This window comes from Hippopotamus amphibius, chromosome X, assembly GCF_030028045.1.
Source record: "Hippopotamus amphibius kiboko isolate mHipAmp2 chromosome X, mHipAmp2.hap2, whole genome shotgun sequence".
Taxonomy (NCBI): Eukaryota; Metazoa; Chordata; class Mammalia; order Artiodactyla; family Hippopotamidae; genus Hippopotamus; species Hippopotamus amphibius.
The window spans coordinates 14,269,441-14,285,791 of record NC_080203.1 but is presented as its reverse complement, the minus strand read 5'-3'; the positions used below and the strand labels follow the sequence as shown (position 1 = coordinate 14,285,791).

At 36.7% G+C, this 16,351-nt stretch overlaps 1 protein-coding gene across 6 annotated transcripts in view; it reads right to left on the bottom strand.

Moving 5' to 3' along the window:
- ATP11C (ATPase phospholipid transporting 11C) overlaps positions 1-16,351 on the bottom strand; it is a 160,663-nt gene that overhangs the window by 70,187 nt on the left and 74,125 nt on the right. For all 6 annotated transcript variants that reach the window (XR_009050295.1, XM_057718387.1, XM_057718388.1 and 3 more), the window contains 4 exons: positions 15,832-15,951; positions 9,223-9,312; positions 6,684-6,764; positions 4,315-4,422 (listed from right to left, as the gene is read on the bottom strand). Coding sequence is in view for 5 of the 6 variants with exons in the window: in XM_057718387.1 (XP_057574370.1) it covers positions 4,315-4,422; positions 6,684-6,764; positions 9,223-9,312; positions 15,832-15,951 (399 nt within the window). In the remaining variant the exon portion in view is untranslated. The remainder of the gene's footprint in view (positions 1-4,314; positions 4,423-6,683; positions 6,765-9,222; positions 9,313-15,831; positions 15,952-16,351) is intronic.

Sequence of the window (16,351 nt, the reverse complement as noted above, 5' to 3'; positions counted from 1 at the left end):
CTACTATCGATCATTGTAATGGAAGTTCTAGATAGAACAATTAGACAAGAAACAAGAACGGTATACAAATTGGAAAAGAAGTAAAATTATCCTGGTTTGCAGATGACATGTTATATATAAAAAACCCTAAAGATTCCACCAAAAATAAAGTTAGAGCAAACGAATTCAGCAAAGTTGCAGGATGTAAAATCAATACTCAAAAATCAGATGCATGTCTATACACTAACAATGACCAGTCCAAAAAGGAAATTAAGAAAATATCATTTACAATAGCATCAAAACCAATAAAATACTTAGGAAAAAACTTAAAGAAGTTAAAAAGTTGTACACTGAAAGGTACAAAAACAATGCTAAAAGAAATCACACATAATACAAATAAATGGGGAGACATTTCATGTTCATGGATTGAAAGACAATACTGTTAAAATGTCTATATTATCCAAAGTGATCTATAGACTCAACAGACTTCCTATCAAAATTCCAATGGCATTTGCTTCAGAAATAGAAAAAAAAAGCCTAAAAGTGATGTGAAATCTCAAGGGACCCCGAGTAGCCAAAACGATCTTGAAAAGGAAGAACAAACTTGGAGGTCTCATATTCCCAGATTTCAAAACATACTACAAAGCAACAGAAATTAAGACTGGCATAAAGACAGCTACATAGGCCAATGAACAGAGAGCCAAGAAATAAATTCTTGCACATAGGGCCAAATGATTTTCAACAAGGGTGCCAAGACCATTCAATAGGGGAAGGACAGTGTCTTCAACAAATGGTTTTGGGAAAACTGGGTATCTACATGCAAAAGTATTAATAGAGTTGGATTCTTACCTTACATCATATACAAAAATTAACTTGAAATGAATGAAAGACCTAAATGTGAGACCTAAACCTATCAGACTCCTAGAAGAACATGGAAAAAAAGCTTCAGGACATATAGACTTGGCAATTACTTCTTGGCCATAACACCAAAAGCACAGGACAAAAATCAAAATTAGAAAATGAGAATACATGACTAAAGTAAATAATCAACAGGGAAAAGGCAACCTACAGAATAGGAGAAAATATTTGTCAATCATAAATCTGATGAGGGGTTAATATCCAGAATATATAAGGAACTTCTACAACTCAACAACAAATACCCCTATTTAAAAACTGTGCAAAGGACTTGAATAGACATTTTTCCAAAGAAGATATACAAATAGCCAAGAGCCACACGAAAAGATGCTCAACATCACTAATCATTAGGGAAATGCAAATCGAAACCACAACAAGATATCATTTCATACCCATCAGGATGCCCACTACCAACAGAACAGAAAATAAGTGTTCAAGAGGACAGGTAGAAGTTGAAACCCTTGTGTACTCTAGGCACTAATGTAAAATGGTGCATCCATTACGGAAAACAGTATGGAGGTTCCTCTACAAATTAAAAATAGAATTACCATACAATCCAGAAATTCTACTTCTGGGTACATATCTAACATAATTCAAAGCAAGATCTTGAGGAGTTATTTTTATGTCTGTGTTCACTGCAGCATTACTCAGATGGCCGAGGTGGAAGCAAGCCAAATGTCCATGAACAGATGAACTGATAAAGAAGGTGTGCTAAATACATACACTGGAGTACTACATAGCCTTTTAGAAAAAGGGGCAAATCCTGTCATATGCTTAACCATAAATGAACCTTGAAGACATTATGCTAAGCGAAATAAACCAGTCACAAAAGGACAAATACTATATGCTCCCTCTTGTAGGAAGTATCTCTCTAAAGTAGTCCAAGTAATAGAGGGACTTCCTAGGTGGCTCAGTGGTTAAGAATCTGCCTGCCAATACAGGGGACATGGGTTCAATCCCTGCTCCAGGAAGATCCCACATGCCGTGGAGCAACTAAGCCCATGTGCCACAACTACTGAGCCTGTGCTCTAGAGCCCGTGAGCTACAACTATTGAGCCCATGTGCCACAGCTACTGAAGCCCACATGCCTAGAGCCTGTGCTCCACAACAAGAGAAGCCACATCAATGAGGAGCCCACGCACCACAATGTAGAGTAGCCCCCGCTTGCCGCAACTACAGAAAGCCCACATGCAGCAATGAAGACCCAACACAGACAATAAATAATTAAATAGATAGATAGATAAATAAATTAAAAAAAATATATAAAGTAGTCCAAGTAATAGAAACAGAAAATAGAGAAGTGTGTACCAAGGGCTACAGGCAGGGTGAATCAGTGTTTAGTGGATATAGTTTCAGTGTTATAAAACGAAAAGTTTCTAGAGACTTGTTGTACAACAATGTGAACATACCTACCAGTACTGAACTGAATACTTAAAAATGGTTAAGATGGTAAATTTAGTGTTATGTGTTTTTTATCCCAATAACACAATAAAATAAAACTAAATAAATAATATCTTAAGACTGATAAAATATTTGTAAAAGACCCATCTGATAAAGGACTGTTATCCAAAATATACCAAAAAAACAAAACACCCAAAAAACCCCAACCTATTAAAACTCAAGAATATGAAGGTAAACAATCTGATAAAAAAAGGGCAAAAGACCTAATAGACACCTCACCAAAGAAGATATTCAAATGGCAAGTAAGCACATGAAAATATGTTCAACACCATACATCACCAGGGAATTGCAAATTTAGACAAAAATGAGATACCTCTATACACCCATTACAACGGCCAAAATCTAGAACAATGACAACAAATGCTGGCCAGGATATGGAGCAACAGAACTCTCAGTCACTGTTCAAGGGAATGCAAAATGGGTAGCTATGTTGGAGACAGCCTGGAAGTTTCTTACAAACTAAACATGCTGTTACCATATGATCCAGTAATCACACTCCTTGGTGTGTGAACTGAAAATGAACTGAAATCTTATGTGCACACAAAAACCTGCACATGGATGTTTACAGCAGTTTTATTCGTAATGGCCAAAACATGGAAGCAACCAAGACATCCTTCAGTAAGTGAATGGATAAATAAACTGGTACATCTAAACCATGAAATATTATTTAGATCTAAAAAGAAATGAGCTATCAAGCCATGAAAAGACAGAGGAAACTTAAATGCCTATTACTAAGTGAAAGAAGCCAATTTGAAAAAGCTACACACTGTATGATTTTAACTATATGACACTATGAAAAAGGCAAAACTATGGAGACAGTAAAATGAAGAGTGGTGACCCAGGGTTGGAGGGAGGGATGAACAGGCAGAGCACAAAGGATGGTTAGGGCAGTGAAATAATTCTGTATGATACTATAGTGGTTGACACAGGTCATTATACATTTGTCTAGACTCACTGAATGTGTAACACCAAGAGTGAACCCTAAGCTAGCTATGGACTTTGGGTGATAATGATGTATCACTGGAGGGTCACTGATTGTAACAAATATGCCACTCTGGTGGGGGATATTGATTATGAGGAAGGTTGTACCTGTATGGGGAAAGGGGGTATATGTGAACTCCATAATTTCTGTTCAATTTTGCTGTGAACTTAAAACTGCTCCAAAAAGTAAAGTTTATTATTAAATAAAATAAAATCTGTGGGAAACAAAAAAAACATTATTTGATGTGGACGAGTCTAAAATTTTATCGACAGGACTGAAGATATTAAAAAATAACAATACTTTAGAAGTATCATACATGGCTGGCAGAATATAAAGTACAGCTCGTGTGGAAGACAGTTTGGTGATTGATGAAAAAGTTAACCACAGATTCACCACATGACCTAGCAATTCTACTCCTAGGTATATACCCCAAAGAATGGAAAACAAGTGTTCAAACAAAAACTTGTATTCATATATTCATACCACCAATATTCCTAATAGCCAACAGGTAGGAAAAAAACTCCAAATGTCCATCAACAGATGAATGGATAAACAAAATATGGTATAGCTATACGATGGAGGATTATCCAGTCATCAAAAGAAATGAAGTACTGATCCATGCCACAACATGAATGAGTCTCAGGAACATAACAATAAGAGAGAGAAGCCAGACATAAAGGCTATAGAGTGTATGCTGCCACGTATATGACATATCTAGGCTAGGTAAACCCACAGAGACATACAGGAGATTAGTGGTGGCCAGGGCCTGGGTGAGGGAGGAATGCAGCATGAATGCAGCATGACTATTTAATGGCTATGGTGTTCTCCCTTTCGGGGTGGTGAAAATGTTCTGGAACTAGATAGTGCTGATGCTTGCACAGCACTGTGAATGTACTAAATGCCAATGAATGGTACCTTTTAAAATGATGTGTTCTTACTATAATTTTAAAAAAAGAATGAACTACAAAACTTAATACCTTGATTTTTTCACTCTCTTTTCTCACTCGCTTTCCATTTTCAATAACGTAAACAGTGCTCTTGTTGACTTCATTGTCAGCTCTGTGCCTCAGCCAATCCTCATATCCCTAGAAGCATAAAAATAAAGACATATTCAAGCTCACATAATGAAGTAAAGTTGTTAATAAATTTCTATAACCCTCTTCTATGAGTCACCAGCAGGTATTTATACTTACAGTATTAATTTCAACTCAGAATGCTAGAGACAACACTATAAATTTTTTTTAAAGCTCTTTATTGGAGTATAATTGCTTTACACTCTTGTACCAGCTTTTGAGGTACACCAAAGTGAATCAGCTGTATTTATACATATATCCCCATATCCCCTCCCTCCCGCGACTCCTTCCCACCTTCCCTATCCTAGCCCTCTAAGTCACCACCAAGCATCGAGTTTATCTCCCTGGAGACAACACTGTAAATTTTTGCAGCAAAAACTAAGATATGTTTTCAAAATATTCCTTATAGCTTTATTGCATTAAAAGGTTCCTCTAATTTATAGATAAGTATTAATAAAAACAAAGGCATTAGAGCCTTAATATTCTTCAACTGTGAAGGACTATGGTTTATTTTTCTAATTCTACTCTTATTCAAGTTAATGTTAATTTTCTCTACTTTTTAATTTGAAAAAACTTTTTTCTAGGTTTTATTTTCTTATAGACAAAATCACTTAAATAAGTTCTTCCATAGTAGACTGCTGGAGAGAATATCTCTGAGGAAATATAATTCCTCCCCAGGGACAGAGAATAGAAAAGGCAAGTAGGACTATTTTGGAACAGTATCTATGATAAGTTTTAGAGACCAATAGTTGAACTTCTCCACTGACTTGGTGACAAAAGAAAATACAAATTGGTATTCATTATTTTAGAGTTGAAAGTAATCAGAGTTCATTTTCCTTTGGGCTTTCTTTGGTCTAGAGTAAATTTAAGCCAAAAGACCTAAGGACGGAGGATGTCCATTTGTTTTAGCACGATCTCCTTCTTTTTTTACATCGCTTTGCTTTTTTCTTTATAATAATGTGTGTACCTTTTCAAATCTAACTCTTTGAAAAATCTCTTGATCGCCTACCCCTTTATTTCTCAGGTGCTATATATTCATTCCTCTTCTGTCTTTCTTCATGGCAATGCTAGGCTATCAATTCATGTGGTACTTTCTGTGATGTCAGTGAGGAAAGAAAGGCCCCAATGTGAACTAGTATTGGGAGTAAAATGAATCAGAAAGAGCTTCTGAAAGCCATACAGGCTATTCTTGGAACCAGCAACTCTATGATGTTAAAGAAAATAATCCTAACAGCCTAAGGGAAATAACATTCCAAAAGTCTTTATTTAGAAACCACTTGATAAAATATCCTTGCAGTTCCTGGTAGGCAAGATAGAAGACCAGATAACCCCAAGAGGAAAGGCAACCATGTTCCCAATATTGTTAAGCAAACTTTCAGTTTGGAAGTTCTTTGGGATACTTTTTCAAGTACTTTGATAAGTACCATCTAAAAATATCCTTGTAACCTGTCAGGTCCTATGGACTGTCCCGTTACATGATAAACATTGCTAACCCACCCCTTTACCTCCAGTTTCCTGTTTCCATTTTCAATTTCATCAGGAATTTTTCAAAGGCACTATGATAAACCGTGGCAGGTGTCAGCTTTGACAAGAAACAAGAATAAAAGTCTCTTCTACCCACCATCCCCTTCAGGAGCAACAGGAAAGACAACAAAATTAAAAAACTCAAGTATGCTCTTGAGTTCTTTGCTATAGGCAGCAATTTAAAAAGTCCACAAGAATGGGAATTTTTCAGACAGATATAGCACATTCAAAAATGTAATGCAGGGACTTCCCTGGTGGTCCAGTGGTTGAGAATCCTCCTTTCAGTGCAGGGGACATGGGTTCGATCCCTGATCAGGGAACTAGGATCCCACATGCCACATAGCAACTAAGCCTGCACGCTGTAACTAGTGAGCTCCTGTGCTGCAACTACAGAGCCTATGCGCTGCAACTACTGAGCCTGCACGCTCTGGAGCCTGCACCACAACTAGAGAGAAGCCCGGGTGCCACAACTAGAGAGAAGCCCAGGTGCCACAACTAGACAGAAGCCTGACGCAGCCAGAAAATAAATAAATAAATAAAATATTTAAAAAAAAAAAAAAAAGTAATGCACATTAAAAATTCACCTCCCACTACCTGACTGAGCTGTACCGTCTACCTACTCTTCTTTTAGGGTTATACCCCCCTCACCCCCCCAACACAAACAGGAAGATGTGAAAAAGAGCCTTTGACTATGAAATTCAAATCAGATGGGACTGAAATGCAAGCATAATTGTAAATTAGAAATTTACCTGTTTGATGGCTGTAACAGTTATAACAAAGAAAAGTGGAAGTCCACTGGTAACTGGGCTAGTTGGTGTATCTACTGTAACCTAGGTAAAGAAAGTAAATTGAAAGTAAAATGAAAATAAGCCATTAACTAATATGCAGCACTTACATGCTACAAACATTTCAGTCAAAAATGCAGACAAAACATATTCTGGTAGCAGGGTGAATGTTAACTTTCATGAAAACAAAAGCAATCCACATAGCAGTTAGTTTAAGAAAATAGTTCTAAATTTAGGCTTAGTTTTCATCCCAGCTTGGACTAACTCCTTGACTGAAATATATCCATTCATTTACCATCTATCTGTTGAGCACCATTCTGTCAGCCTTTGTGCTATTATCAGCCAGGTTCTAGAGATGCTGCTTTATTTCAAACAAGATGGAGAAAAATCCCTGCCCTCATATAGCTGGCAGCTTACAGTGAAAACCAGGCAAAAAACAAGTGAGACGCTGATATCTGAAGAGTAAACAGAAGTTAACTACACGGAAGGGAGGGCCTTCCAGGTGCAGTGAAGAGTGTACAGAAAGTCTCTATGGTAGGAGGGAGGGTGCCACCTGTACGGAAAAAAAGGAAGCCAGTGGCAAGAGAGCACATGGTGTGAGATGGGGCTAGAGGGGGAGACAGAGGCCAGACCAAGCAGGGCTCTCTAGACTAAAGTTCATTCTTTATCTCACAAACAGTGGGAGATAATTGAAGCTTTTAGGCAGGGAGAGGTCACGTGAACAGAACCACATTTCAAAAAGGTCATTCTCATTGCTTTGTGAAAAACAGAATGGAAGGGAACAAAAGAGACAGGGAGTCCATTGAGAAGGCTAACTGTAGTAATCCACATAAGAGATGATGGCTTGGACAAGGGTGGTAGCAGCAGATACGTGGAAAGAAGTTCCAGAGATATTTAGAAAACAAAAATGGCAGGACTGGTAAGGAATTTCTTGTAAGGGGTAGTTAAAGATGTCTTCCAAGTATCTGATTTTTAACGTGACTGGGTGGGTGTTGTTGTCATTCACTGAAATAGGAAATCCTGAAAGAGAACTAGATTTGAGGGACAGGGGATCACAGGTTCAATCTCTTTTTACATACAGCTCTGTGCCTTCTTGCACAGACTGAGATATCAGTCTGGATTCCTCACCACGTAAACTCCTTCTAATCTTTCAAGGCTCAGTTCAGAAGTCACCTACTCTTTGAAGCCTTCTCAAGCTTCTCCTGGGTAGGAAAAAAATCATAACTTCTACTGTATCCCCATAGCATTTTGCTCATGCTAGTTTTATGACATTTGCCACATTAAATTGAGTGAATACATGATTGTCTTTTTGGCTATAACACAAATTCCTTCTGCATAGAAAAGCCATACCTTGATCTTTATTGTACCCGCTAAAAATCTCTGTTATCTGGACCGCTGCCTGGCACACAGTAGGTGCTTGCTGAATTGAACTGAAATGTGCTGCACGCCAAGTGGAATGACTCTTGTGAGCATAATCATCTACACAGTTTATTTTATGCTGTTCTGTAAGGCACCTTACCATCAATCTAGAAGAGTTCCTTTTCCAATGCCCCATTATTCAAGATTGAAATTGCCTCTTTCCCATATCATAGCCCAGATTGGTTTTAAGTTGCAGGGCTAAATTCAATCACAGTACCATTTACTCAAAGCCTCAAAGTGGATAAACAGAAGCACTTAACAGCAACAAGGCATTTGAGCAATTTTATTGGGATGTTTCTGCTTCGTTTAAAAAAATGATATGAGAAGAAAAGTACCCTCAATGTAGTAAAATTTTCAGAGGGTAATTTTGGCAAGGGAAAGATTTTAATAACTTATAGATTTAAAGATGGAAGATGCAATTTAAAATGTCTAAAAGTTAAAACACAAAACAGTAGGAACACAGAGAAGCAGACCAATGTACTAGAATTTCATCCTTAAAAATAAATGAATGAGGAGGAGCAAAACTGGTGATCAGGAAGATAAGTGATAAATTTTCAATTAAACTGAAAGTGGTATTTAACAAAGTGACACTATTAATTTGAACTATTTTCAATTTTGACATATACCACTGTATATAGCAGTACACATGTCTTTCTAGGATGAACAAAGACATGAAATCCATGAAAGTTTAAAAAAAAAGTAACAAAGTCTCAATACGGTTTCTAGTAAAAGAGCTACTTTAGAACTACATAAAATCACATATATCTTAAAATATATTAGTACTTTAAAAAGTCTTATTGGGGGGGTTGGGTGGGATGCATTGGGAGAGTGGGATTGCCATATATACATTTCTAATAAGAAAAAAAAACATCAAATTGTACACTTTAAATATATGCAGTTTATTGTAAGTCAATTATATCTCAATACAAGTTCTTTAAAGAGTCAAATCAAATCAAATCTGTCTCTAAAAAATAAGTCTTACTAAAATAAGCCCTGAAACAACTTTTTAATCACAGGGCATTTTAAGCTTAGAAATGGATTGAAACTTTGCTGGAGGAAATTAAATTTCTAACGGAGCTCTTACCTGTACAAGAAAAATGATGAGAAAATAAAAATTTGCAATTCTTCTAAACTGTTCAAACAGGTTCTTTGGGAGGAAATTCCAAAGTGTATACTGTAAGGGAGGAAGAACAAAAAAGATAATTAGAAAGGAAACTTGAAAAATCCTAATAATAATGACTCATGATTCCAGATGATCACAGCACTTTGAAAATATGTTAAAACCCAAATCTCATACATATAAAAATAAGCGTGTACTTAGAGGTAGAGTACACACTCTTCTCAGGAATTTTCACTTGGAGCATCCCACTTGGGCCATCTAGCTCCACAGCTTTGCTTTCCCTGAACCAATCTAAACTAGGTTCCCTGTTATCTGCTCTTGTATCATCCTGTACTTCCCTGATAACACTCGTTTCAGTGCATAATTATATGTGTGCATATTTTAATTAAAGTTTCTCCCTCGATAGGCAATGAGATATATAAGGGCAGACTGTTCATCTGTCTTTTTATTACTTTTTCTCCAATGCCTAGCACAGTGCCTGATATAAAATAGACAGTACATTAGTTGGATGAGTGAATGTACTCATTTAAATTAATTCATCTGGCTGAGCTAAACTCTGGAATCTTGATCATCATCACAGATATAATTCTGTCCCTAACATCACCTCCCACCTCTGCGACAGCTGAAGTGTACACACAACCTTGGGTCATAGAGGGTTTTCATTTTAATCAACAACATACCACCTTGCGCTTTGGTAACTGGTAATAGGCAAAGGTTTCAATGCTAAATTGTACAACTGTCAAATCACAAAGACCTTCTCATTGATACCTTAAACTCAAGGACTAGGTCATTTTAAAATCACCAGAAGGTGGATTTTCTAGATATCTTAATAAAGAAAACCAGAAGCCAGAAAGAAAGAAATGTTTTTTAACCTAAAGATCTAAATTTATACCTGAACAGTTTCCACATGTGAGAAAATATCCAGTATATCAGGTAATGTGACTGAAAAAGCCAAAGTTGCAGAGCATGATAGGACAGATGGGGATTTACTACCAACCCTCTCTTTAAAAGGTGCATGGGCTCAAGGTTCAGGGAATCTCAAGACTATAAAGATGAATGGGGGCAAATATATTCAGTGAAGCAGCTGCATTACAACCAACAGCCAACCTAGAAGGTTCTTCCCCCAGGGTTCATAGATGTGCCTCAGGGAAGCCCAATCAAAATGAAGTGCATAATCGTGTGTGGATGTGTATCACTTGGGAGAAGAGAGTCCACAGTTTTCAGATTCCCAAGGCAGCTTGTGACCAAAAATAAAAGGGATCAAAACCACAGACCCAGTCACTTTGAAGCCGCCGTAGTTCAGATCAGCACTTAACTGTCCCGATAACTGAAGGTCAGTTTTCTAAAACAACAAACTAAACTCTAACAACAGGCTAACAGCTGAGCTTCTGGCTTGTTGACCTTCTGTTCCTTAAGTAAAGGGTTTTTAATTAAACAAACAAGCATTAGGGACTGTTAGAGTCCTCTGCGGGGTGTTAACACATTGAGAGGGAACATTTTTTTGTTGCTGTTTCTAGGCCCCCACTGTTTGTTTACCTCTGTTTTAACTCACTAAGTAAGCTGCTTCCTTGAGAAACTCTGGTTATTCTCTTTATAGGAAACTATCACTAGATGCCCTCTTCTTTCCTATATCAGGTCATGAACTACTAAGAGGTCAGGGAGTATATGATAAATATCATAAGGTCACTTCTCTTCCATGCCTACAACAGTGTTCAGCACGTAGAAGGCATACAAGAATGTCTGATTAAAACTTGTGTTTTGGCCATTTCCTCCACTGCTCTAATTAAAAAGTAAATCAAACTTCTCTTTATTATAATACAAATGCAGTAGAGCATATATTATTTCAATGCAGACTAAGAGAAGCCTGCTTTTAAAGTGCTTTCTAATTAAAATTGAAATTGAATTAAAGCTACATATACCAAGTTATTCAAATTGACTTGTTTACCTAAAAAGTGGACTTTCAGACTTCGTCAGTTGCTACAAACCAAAAACAATTTTAACTCACAGGAAGAAAATGTTTACAGCATTTGTTTCATACACAATGATGAACATGGACATATTTTTGGTCATAAGTCAGTTCTTGCTCAGAGGAGTCAGTAAGTGGATATTCTCTACTATCCTAACATGCAACCATAAACTTAAAAAGCAACCCTGACATTTAGAACATGTTTTCAAAGTTTCTACAGAAAAATACCAGGTTCCCATGTATATGTAATGCATTTTTCATCTTCTCTATAGTGAATTAAATAATTGGTACACAAACATTGCATCTGATGTGAAAAAACTGTGGGTCACCCCCTCAAAGATTTATCACCTAATTTAATTTGAAATCAAAACCTTGCAACTTTGATAAATAACTTTCCTAATTTAAAGGAGGGAGTATGAAGTGAATCTCAGTTTCAAGAGTATTAAATTGAAAAATTTAAACAAAAGGAGGCTTTAATACATTATCTGTTTATACCCAAAGTCCAAAAATTTTCCAGTTTAGCCTTAAAAATGCTGATGGGAAAGCTAAAGTTCCAAATAACTTGTTCTAATATTTCTGTGTATCAGGAGAAAAAAGGAGAGCAGCTAAAAAATGAAGTAGTAACTATTTAAAATAACAACGTTAACAGCCAGTTGTGAAGGAGCTAGCAGAAGGAGCAATGACTTTTCTAACTACTGGGATTTGGATGTGATGGAACAGAATAAGTATACTTGAAGATTAGTTGTAAATAAGCACCCGGTTGTAAATAAGCAGAGCTCTAGCCTGAATAACTGTTCACTTTGCTAAAGGACTGTATCCACTTTATTAATCAAGTCTCCTTGATGTAGGCATTAAATCCAATTTTGAGCATCACAGCAGTCTACTTTCATTTTCATTACCAATGTCAAGCAGAACTTTCTCTTTTTTTTTTTTTCTCTTTTTTTAAAGTATCACTCTTTCTACTATAAATTCACAACAGCTAAAGGAGTTACCAAGACAGTACTGCATTAGGATTTAGTAACTTTATCTAAAAAGGCACCTTCAGGGAGTTCGGTAAGATGCAAAGACATGTCTAATAAATTCTACTGACGGTTCTGACTTTTAAAATGAGGAAAAATGCTGGTGTAATTTTAGGATGGAAGCTTTAAGACATTCTTTCACATAGGGGTAGTAAGTTTAACCTTGGGCATAGCTTCCAAGAGTTAGGTGGAGCTCCCTGATTATTCTCCCACTGAAGGGCCTTCAAGATGAAGCTCAGGATTTTTAAAGAAAAAAAATGTAGAATAGAGAAGTATGATGGAAGCTAAAGATCTTAAAGATCTAGCTCCTTTTGCTGCGGAAGGGGATGTCCAAGTTTTATACCAGCTACAAAATTCTGGTGATTCCCAAAGGTCCCTGCAGGGAGTGCACTAAAGTGGAAGGCCAAACCAAAGAGAGCAAGTTTTTCTAAAGAAAGTATTTGTGTTCCCAAAAGAAGAAAAGAATGCTAACTTTATATGTAAATAAAACAAATTTTTATCAAAGTGTTTATCTTCAGTGTTCTCTGCATTAACAGGACTTATTCCCAGTGATATATCATTATTGATGTCATTTGTAAACAAACAAAAAGCACCCAATTAAGAGAAAGCTACTTTTTATTATTGAATGGTTTAGAAAAGAAATCAACACTTGCTACAGAGCTGGAGAGCAGCTAACATATTCTATAAATTGTACATTTCCTCAATTAAAAGATTCTGGTGCAAATACAATCAGCCAAAGGGCAATGTGAGGAAGAGAAAGTCAAATTATGAAACTCTTTTCCTCTCCAGACTGGTCCTGAAGGCCTCTTTTTAAGAGAGATCACTCCACATATTTGAAACATAGGAGACTGAGGAAATCAATAGTACTGCTCAGGACTGCAGGACTGCAGTAGTGATAATATTTACAGAAACATAAATAACGATAGCACCTACAATCTGTTGAGTTGTTACCACCTGCCAAGCACAGTGCTTAAATGCTTTCTGCGGATTACTTTGCTTCATTCTTATCATAATCCTGTGAGGTAAGTAGTTAATACCCCCATTTTACAGATAAGAAAATTGGGACACAGGAAGGTTATATGACTAACTTCAAACCCATGTCTTCTGTCTATAAGGGTGAAGCTCTTTACCACTACATTATATACACTGTTCTCTTATAACTATTCATTGTACTAAAATTTCATTCTTTTTGTGAAGTTAGTATACTGTCAATTTCGCTTTTTCTGCTCTAGAGCTGCTACGAAAAACAGATCAGTTAATAAGCAGTTAACTAGACAAACTGTAAATATAAAATATTTACAGAGAAAAAAAGATGTGTTAGTCTATCAATAAAGAAACGTTCACTTCTTTACGCTGGTTTCTAAAACACATACGTATAAACTATATGTGCAAATCTGTTTAGAAACAATTTATATTTGCCCATGAATTCCTGACTATTTAAAAAAATATCCTGGGAATTCCCTGGTGGCGCAGTGGTTAAGAATCCACCTGCCAATGCAGGGGACACGGGTTCAAGCCCTGGTCCGGGAAGATTCCCACATGCCTCAGAGCAACTAAGCCTATGTGCCACAACTACTGAGCCTGCGCTCTAGAGCCCACCAGCCACAGCTACTGAGCCTGCGTGCCACAACTACTGAAGCTTGTGTGCCCAGAGCCCGTGCTCTGCAACAAGAGAAACCACTGTGATAAGAAGCCCTCGCACCACAACTAAGAGTAGCCCCCACTTGCTGCAACAAGAGAAAGCCCTCATGCAGCAACGAAGACCCAACACAGCCAATAAATAAATAAATAAATTTATAAAAAATTTAAAAAAAAATATCCTATTGCATTGTTTTGCCTATTGGCAAAACTGAAGTTAAATAAAATACGAAAAATATTCTATTAAATATAAAAAGTTGAGAAGTAACTGAGTCATATGTTATTTTAACATGTAAAATGCATGGTATATTACAACAAATCGATTATCACTAGTTGAATGAAAAGTCACTTTACTATCAGTGAGTCACTTTATGATCTTCCACATAAAACACTATGGGAAACAATAATTCCCTAGAAAGTATTTTATATTTCACTTGATACAAAAGGAGAGAGAAAACTGAAGGAGGAGCCCAAATAGCAAAATGATGTGAAAACAGCTCTTTATTCAGAGCCACTAGACCTTGCAAAGCAGTTCTGCACCTGGCTTTATCACTAACTCTGCTTCGTAACCATGTCACTAACAATTTCTGTGGGTCTGCTTTCTTCATCTGTAAAGTTAGTGAGTTGAACAAGAGGCCGTCTTATGTTTCAGTTCTATGTCTATGATTCTGAGCCAAAGGACTACTATTGATTGTCTTCTTGAATACTACAGGGTGAGTCACAATTTTCATTGAAAGGACTATTCACTGTCTTGGGCAAAGGTATGGAAACCTCTAGCTGAGGATAAATTTTTGCCATAAGGTTAAAGATTAACAGGAAACAGACATTTTATCCAAATACATTCAGAGTGTTCTTAGGCCAATAGATCTGCTCATTAGGCAACATAGTTTTCATTCATTCTGTCCCTATTTTACACGTTACTCTCCCAGCTAAGCACAATCTATCTGTATTATATCACTACCCAAACAGAAATCACTTGTACGTTTGAAAACTAAAATGTTAAATTTGCAAAGGAAGGGGATAATTTTGTGTTTCAGGTCCTCATTGTTTGCCAACATGCAGTGAAGCAACTGTCACTAACATCTGAGATCTACCTTACCAAGCTGCATAAGGAAGTGAGGAAAATTATCAAGATCTGTGCCATGCTATATAAGACATAGCAGTGGGCCAGCCATCTAACACCTAGCACCTAACCTAGTCAGTCAAAGGTAAAGATTAGCAAACTAACACTTGTAGAATGATGACTACTGCGTACTAGGAACTACAAAGAACGCCTTCACATATGGAACATAAGCTCCATTTCACTAATGAGGACATTCAAACTAAGAGATTAATTTGGCCAAAATTACACAGCTAGTAAATGATTAGGCCAGGATTTAAACAGGTCTTCAGACTTTCAGGCCACTCCTTTTAGTATTATACAATGCTGAAGTAAAATGATTGTTCAAATGGTAACACAGCTGCAGTGACTGAATCTGTAACTGTTTAAGCAGTGTACAGAACAGAATGTACCCTTTAGGACCCAGGAGTGTACTTGAGAAGCTCTGCAATGGAATAGAAAGAGATACAAATGTCATTCTAAGATAACACCCTCCAGAAGAATGTAAATTATTTACAACCCAGTCCATCCACTTAAGGGCAATTCAGGAAGCTTTGGTTAACTAAATAATTCCATTTTTAGCACTTTTAAGACTTAAAGTCATACATATAATCAACAGGCAACGTGAACCATAATGGAAGGCAAGGAAATGATCTTTCAGCTACAACAAGACAAAGTGATGCTTTTAAAAATAACTGCCTTTTGGTGGAATAATTACCATAGTTGGTCTGTAATTGGTATATGTGCACATCCAGGTATGCATATATAAATATATCAGCTTCCAGCATAAATAAAAATAACTATTATCTGGCTCACTATACGAACATCTATTGAATTAAAAAACAACTTACCTTAGATGAGACTATTCTATTATCACAAAATTTTTGTGAAATGTATGCTTCTGTTTCTGAAATTGGATGATTGCCAACAAATACTGTGCGTGTACCAACTCGTTTCTCTTCTCCAGCACACTGACCAAGAGAAAGAGGAAAAAAGTCAGTTTTTCATCACATTTCTCCATGCTTCTACCGAGCTAAGAATTCTTGTCTAAACATGTTTGGCTATTGTCTGGAGATAGAGAGTAGTAGGGAGAGGAGAAAACCTTGTTAGGAAATTCAAACTCCACTAAGCTCTTAGTTGCTGACTTAGTGAAGATTATTAGTAAAAGTTTTGTTTAAGCCAACTGCTCTGAGGCCAACATTACAATTCTAAATGTTTAAATTGAAGTAAGTATCCTAGAGAAACAGTGTTTTTACTGCCAATCATTTTTCTTTCATCCACAGAATCTCAATCGTCACCATCACAGCAACAAACTAACTTAGGAAAGGTCAGACTGGGAATATTTATTATACAACAACTACTGAGGACAAC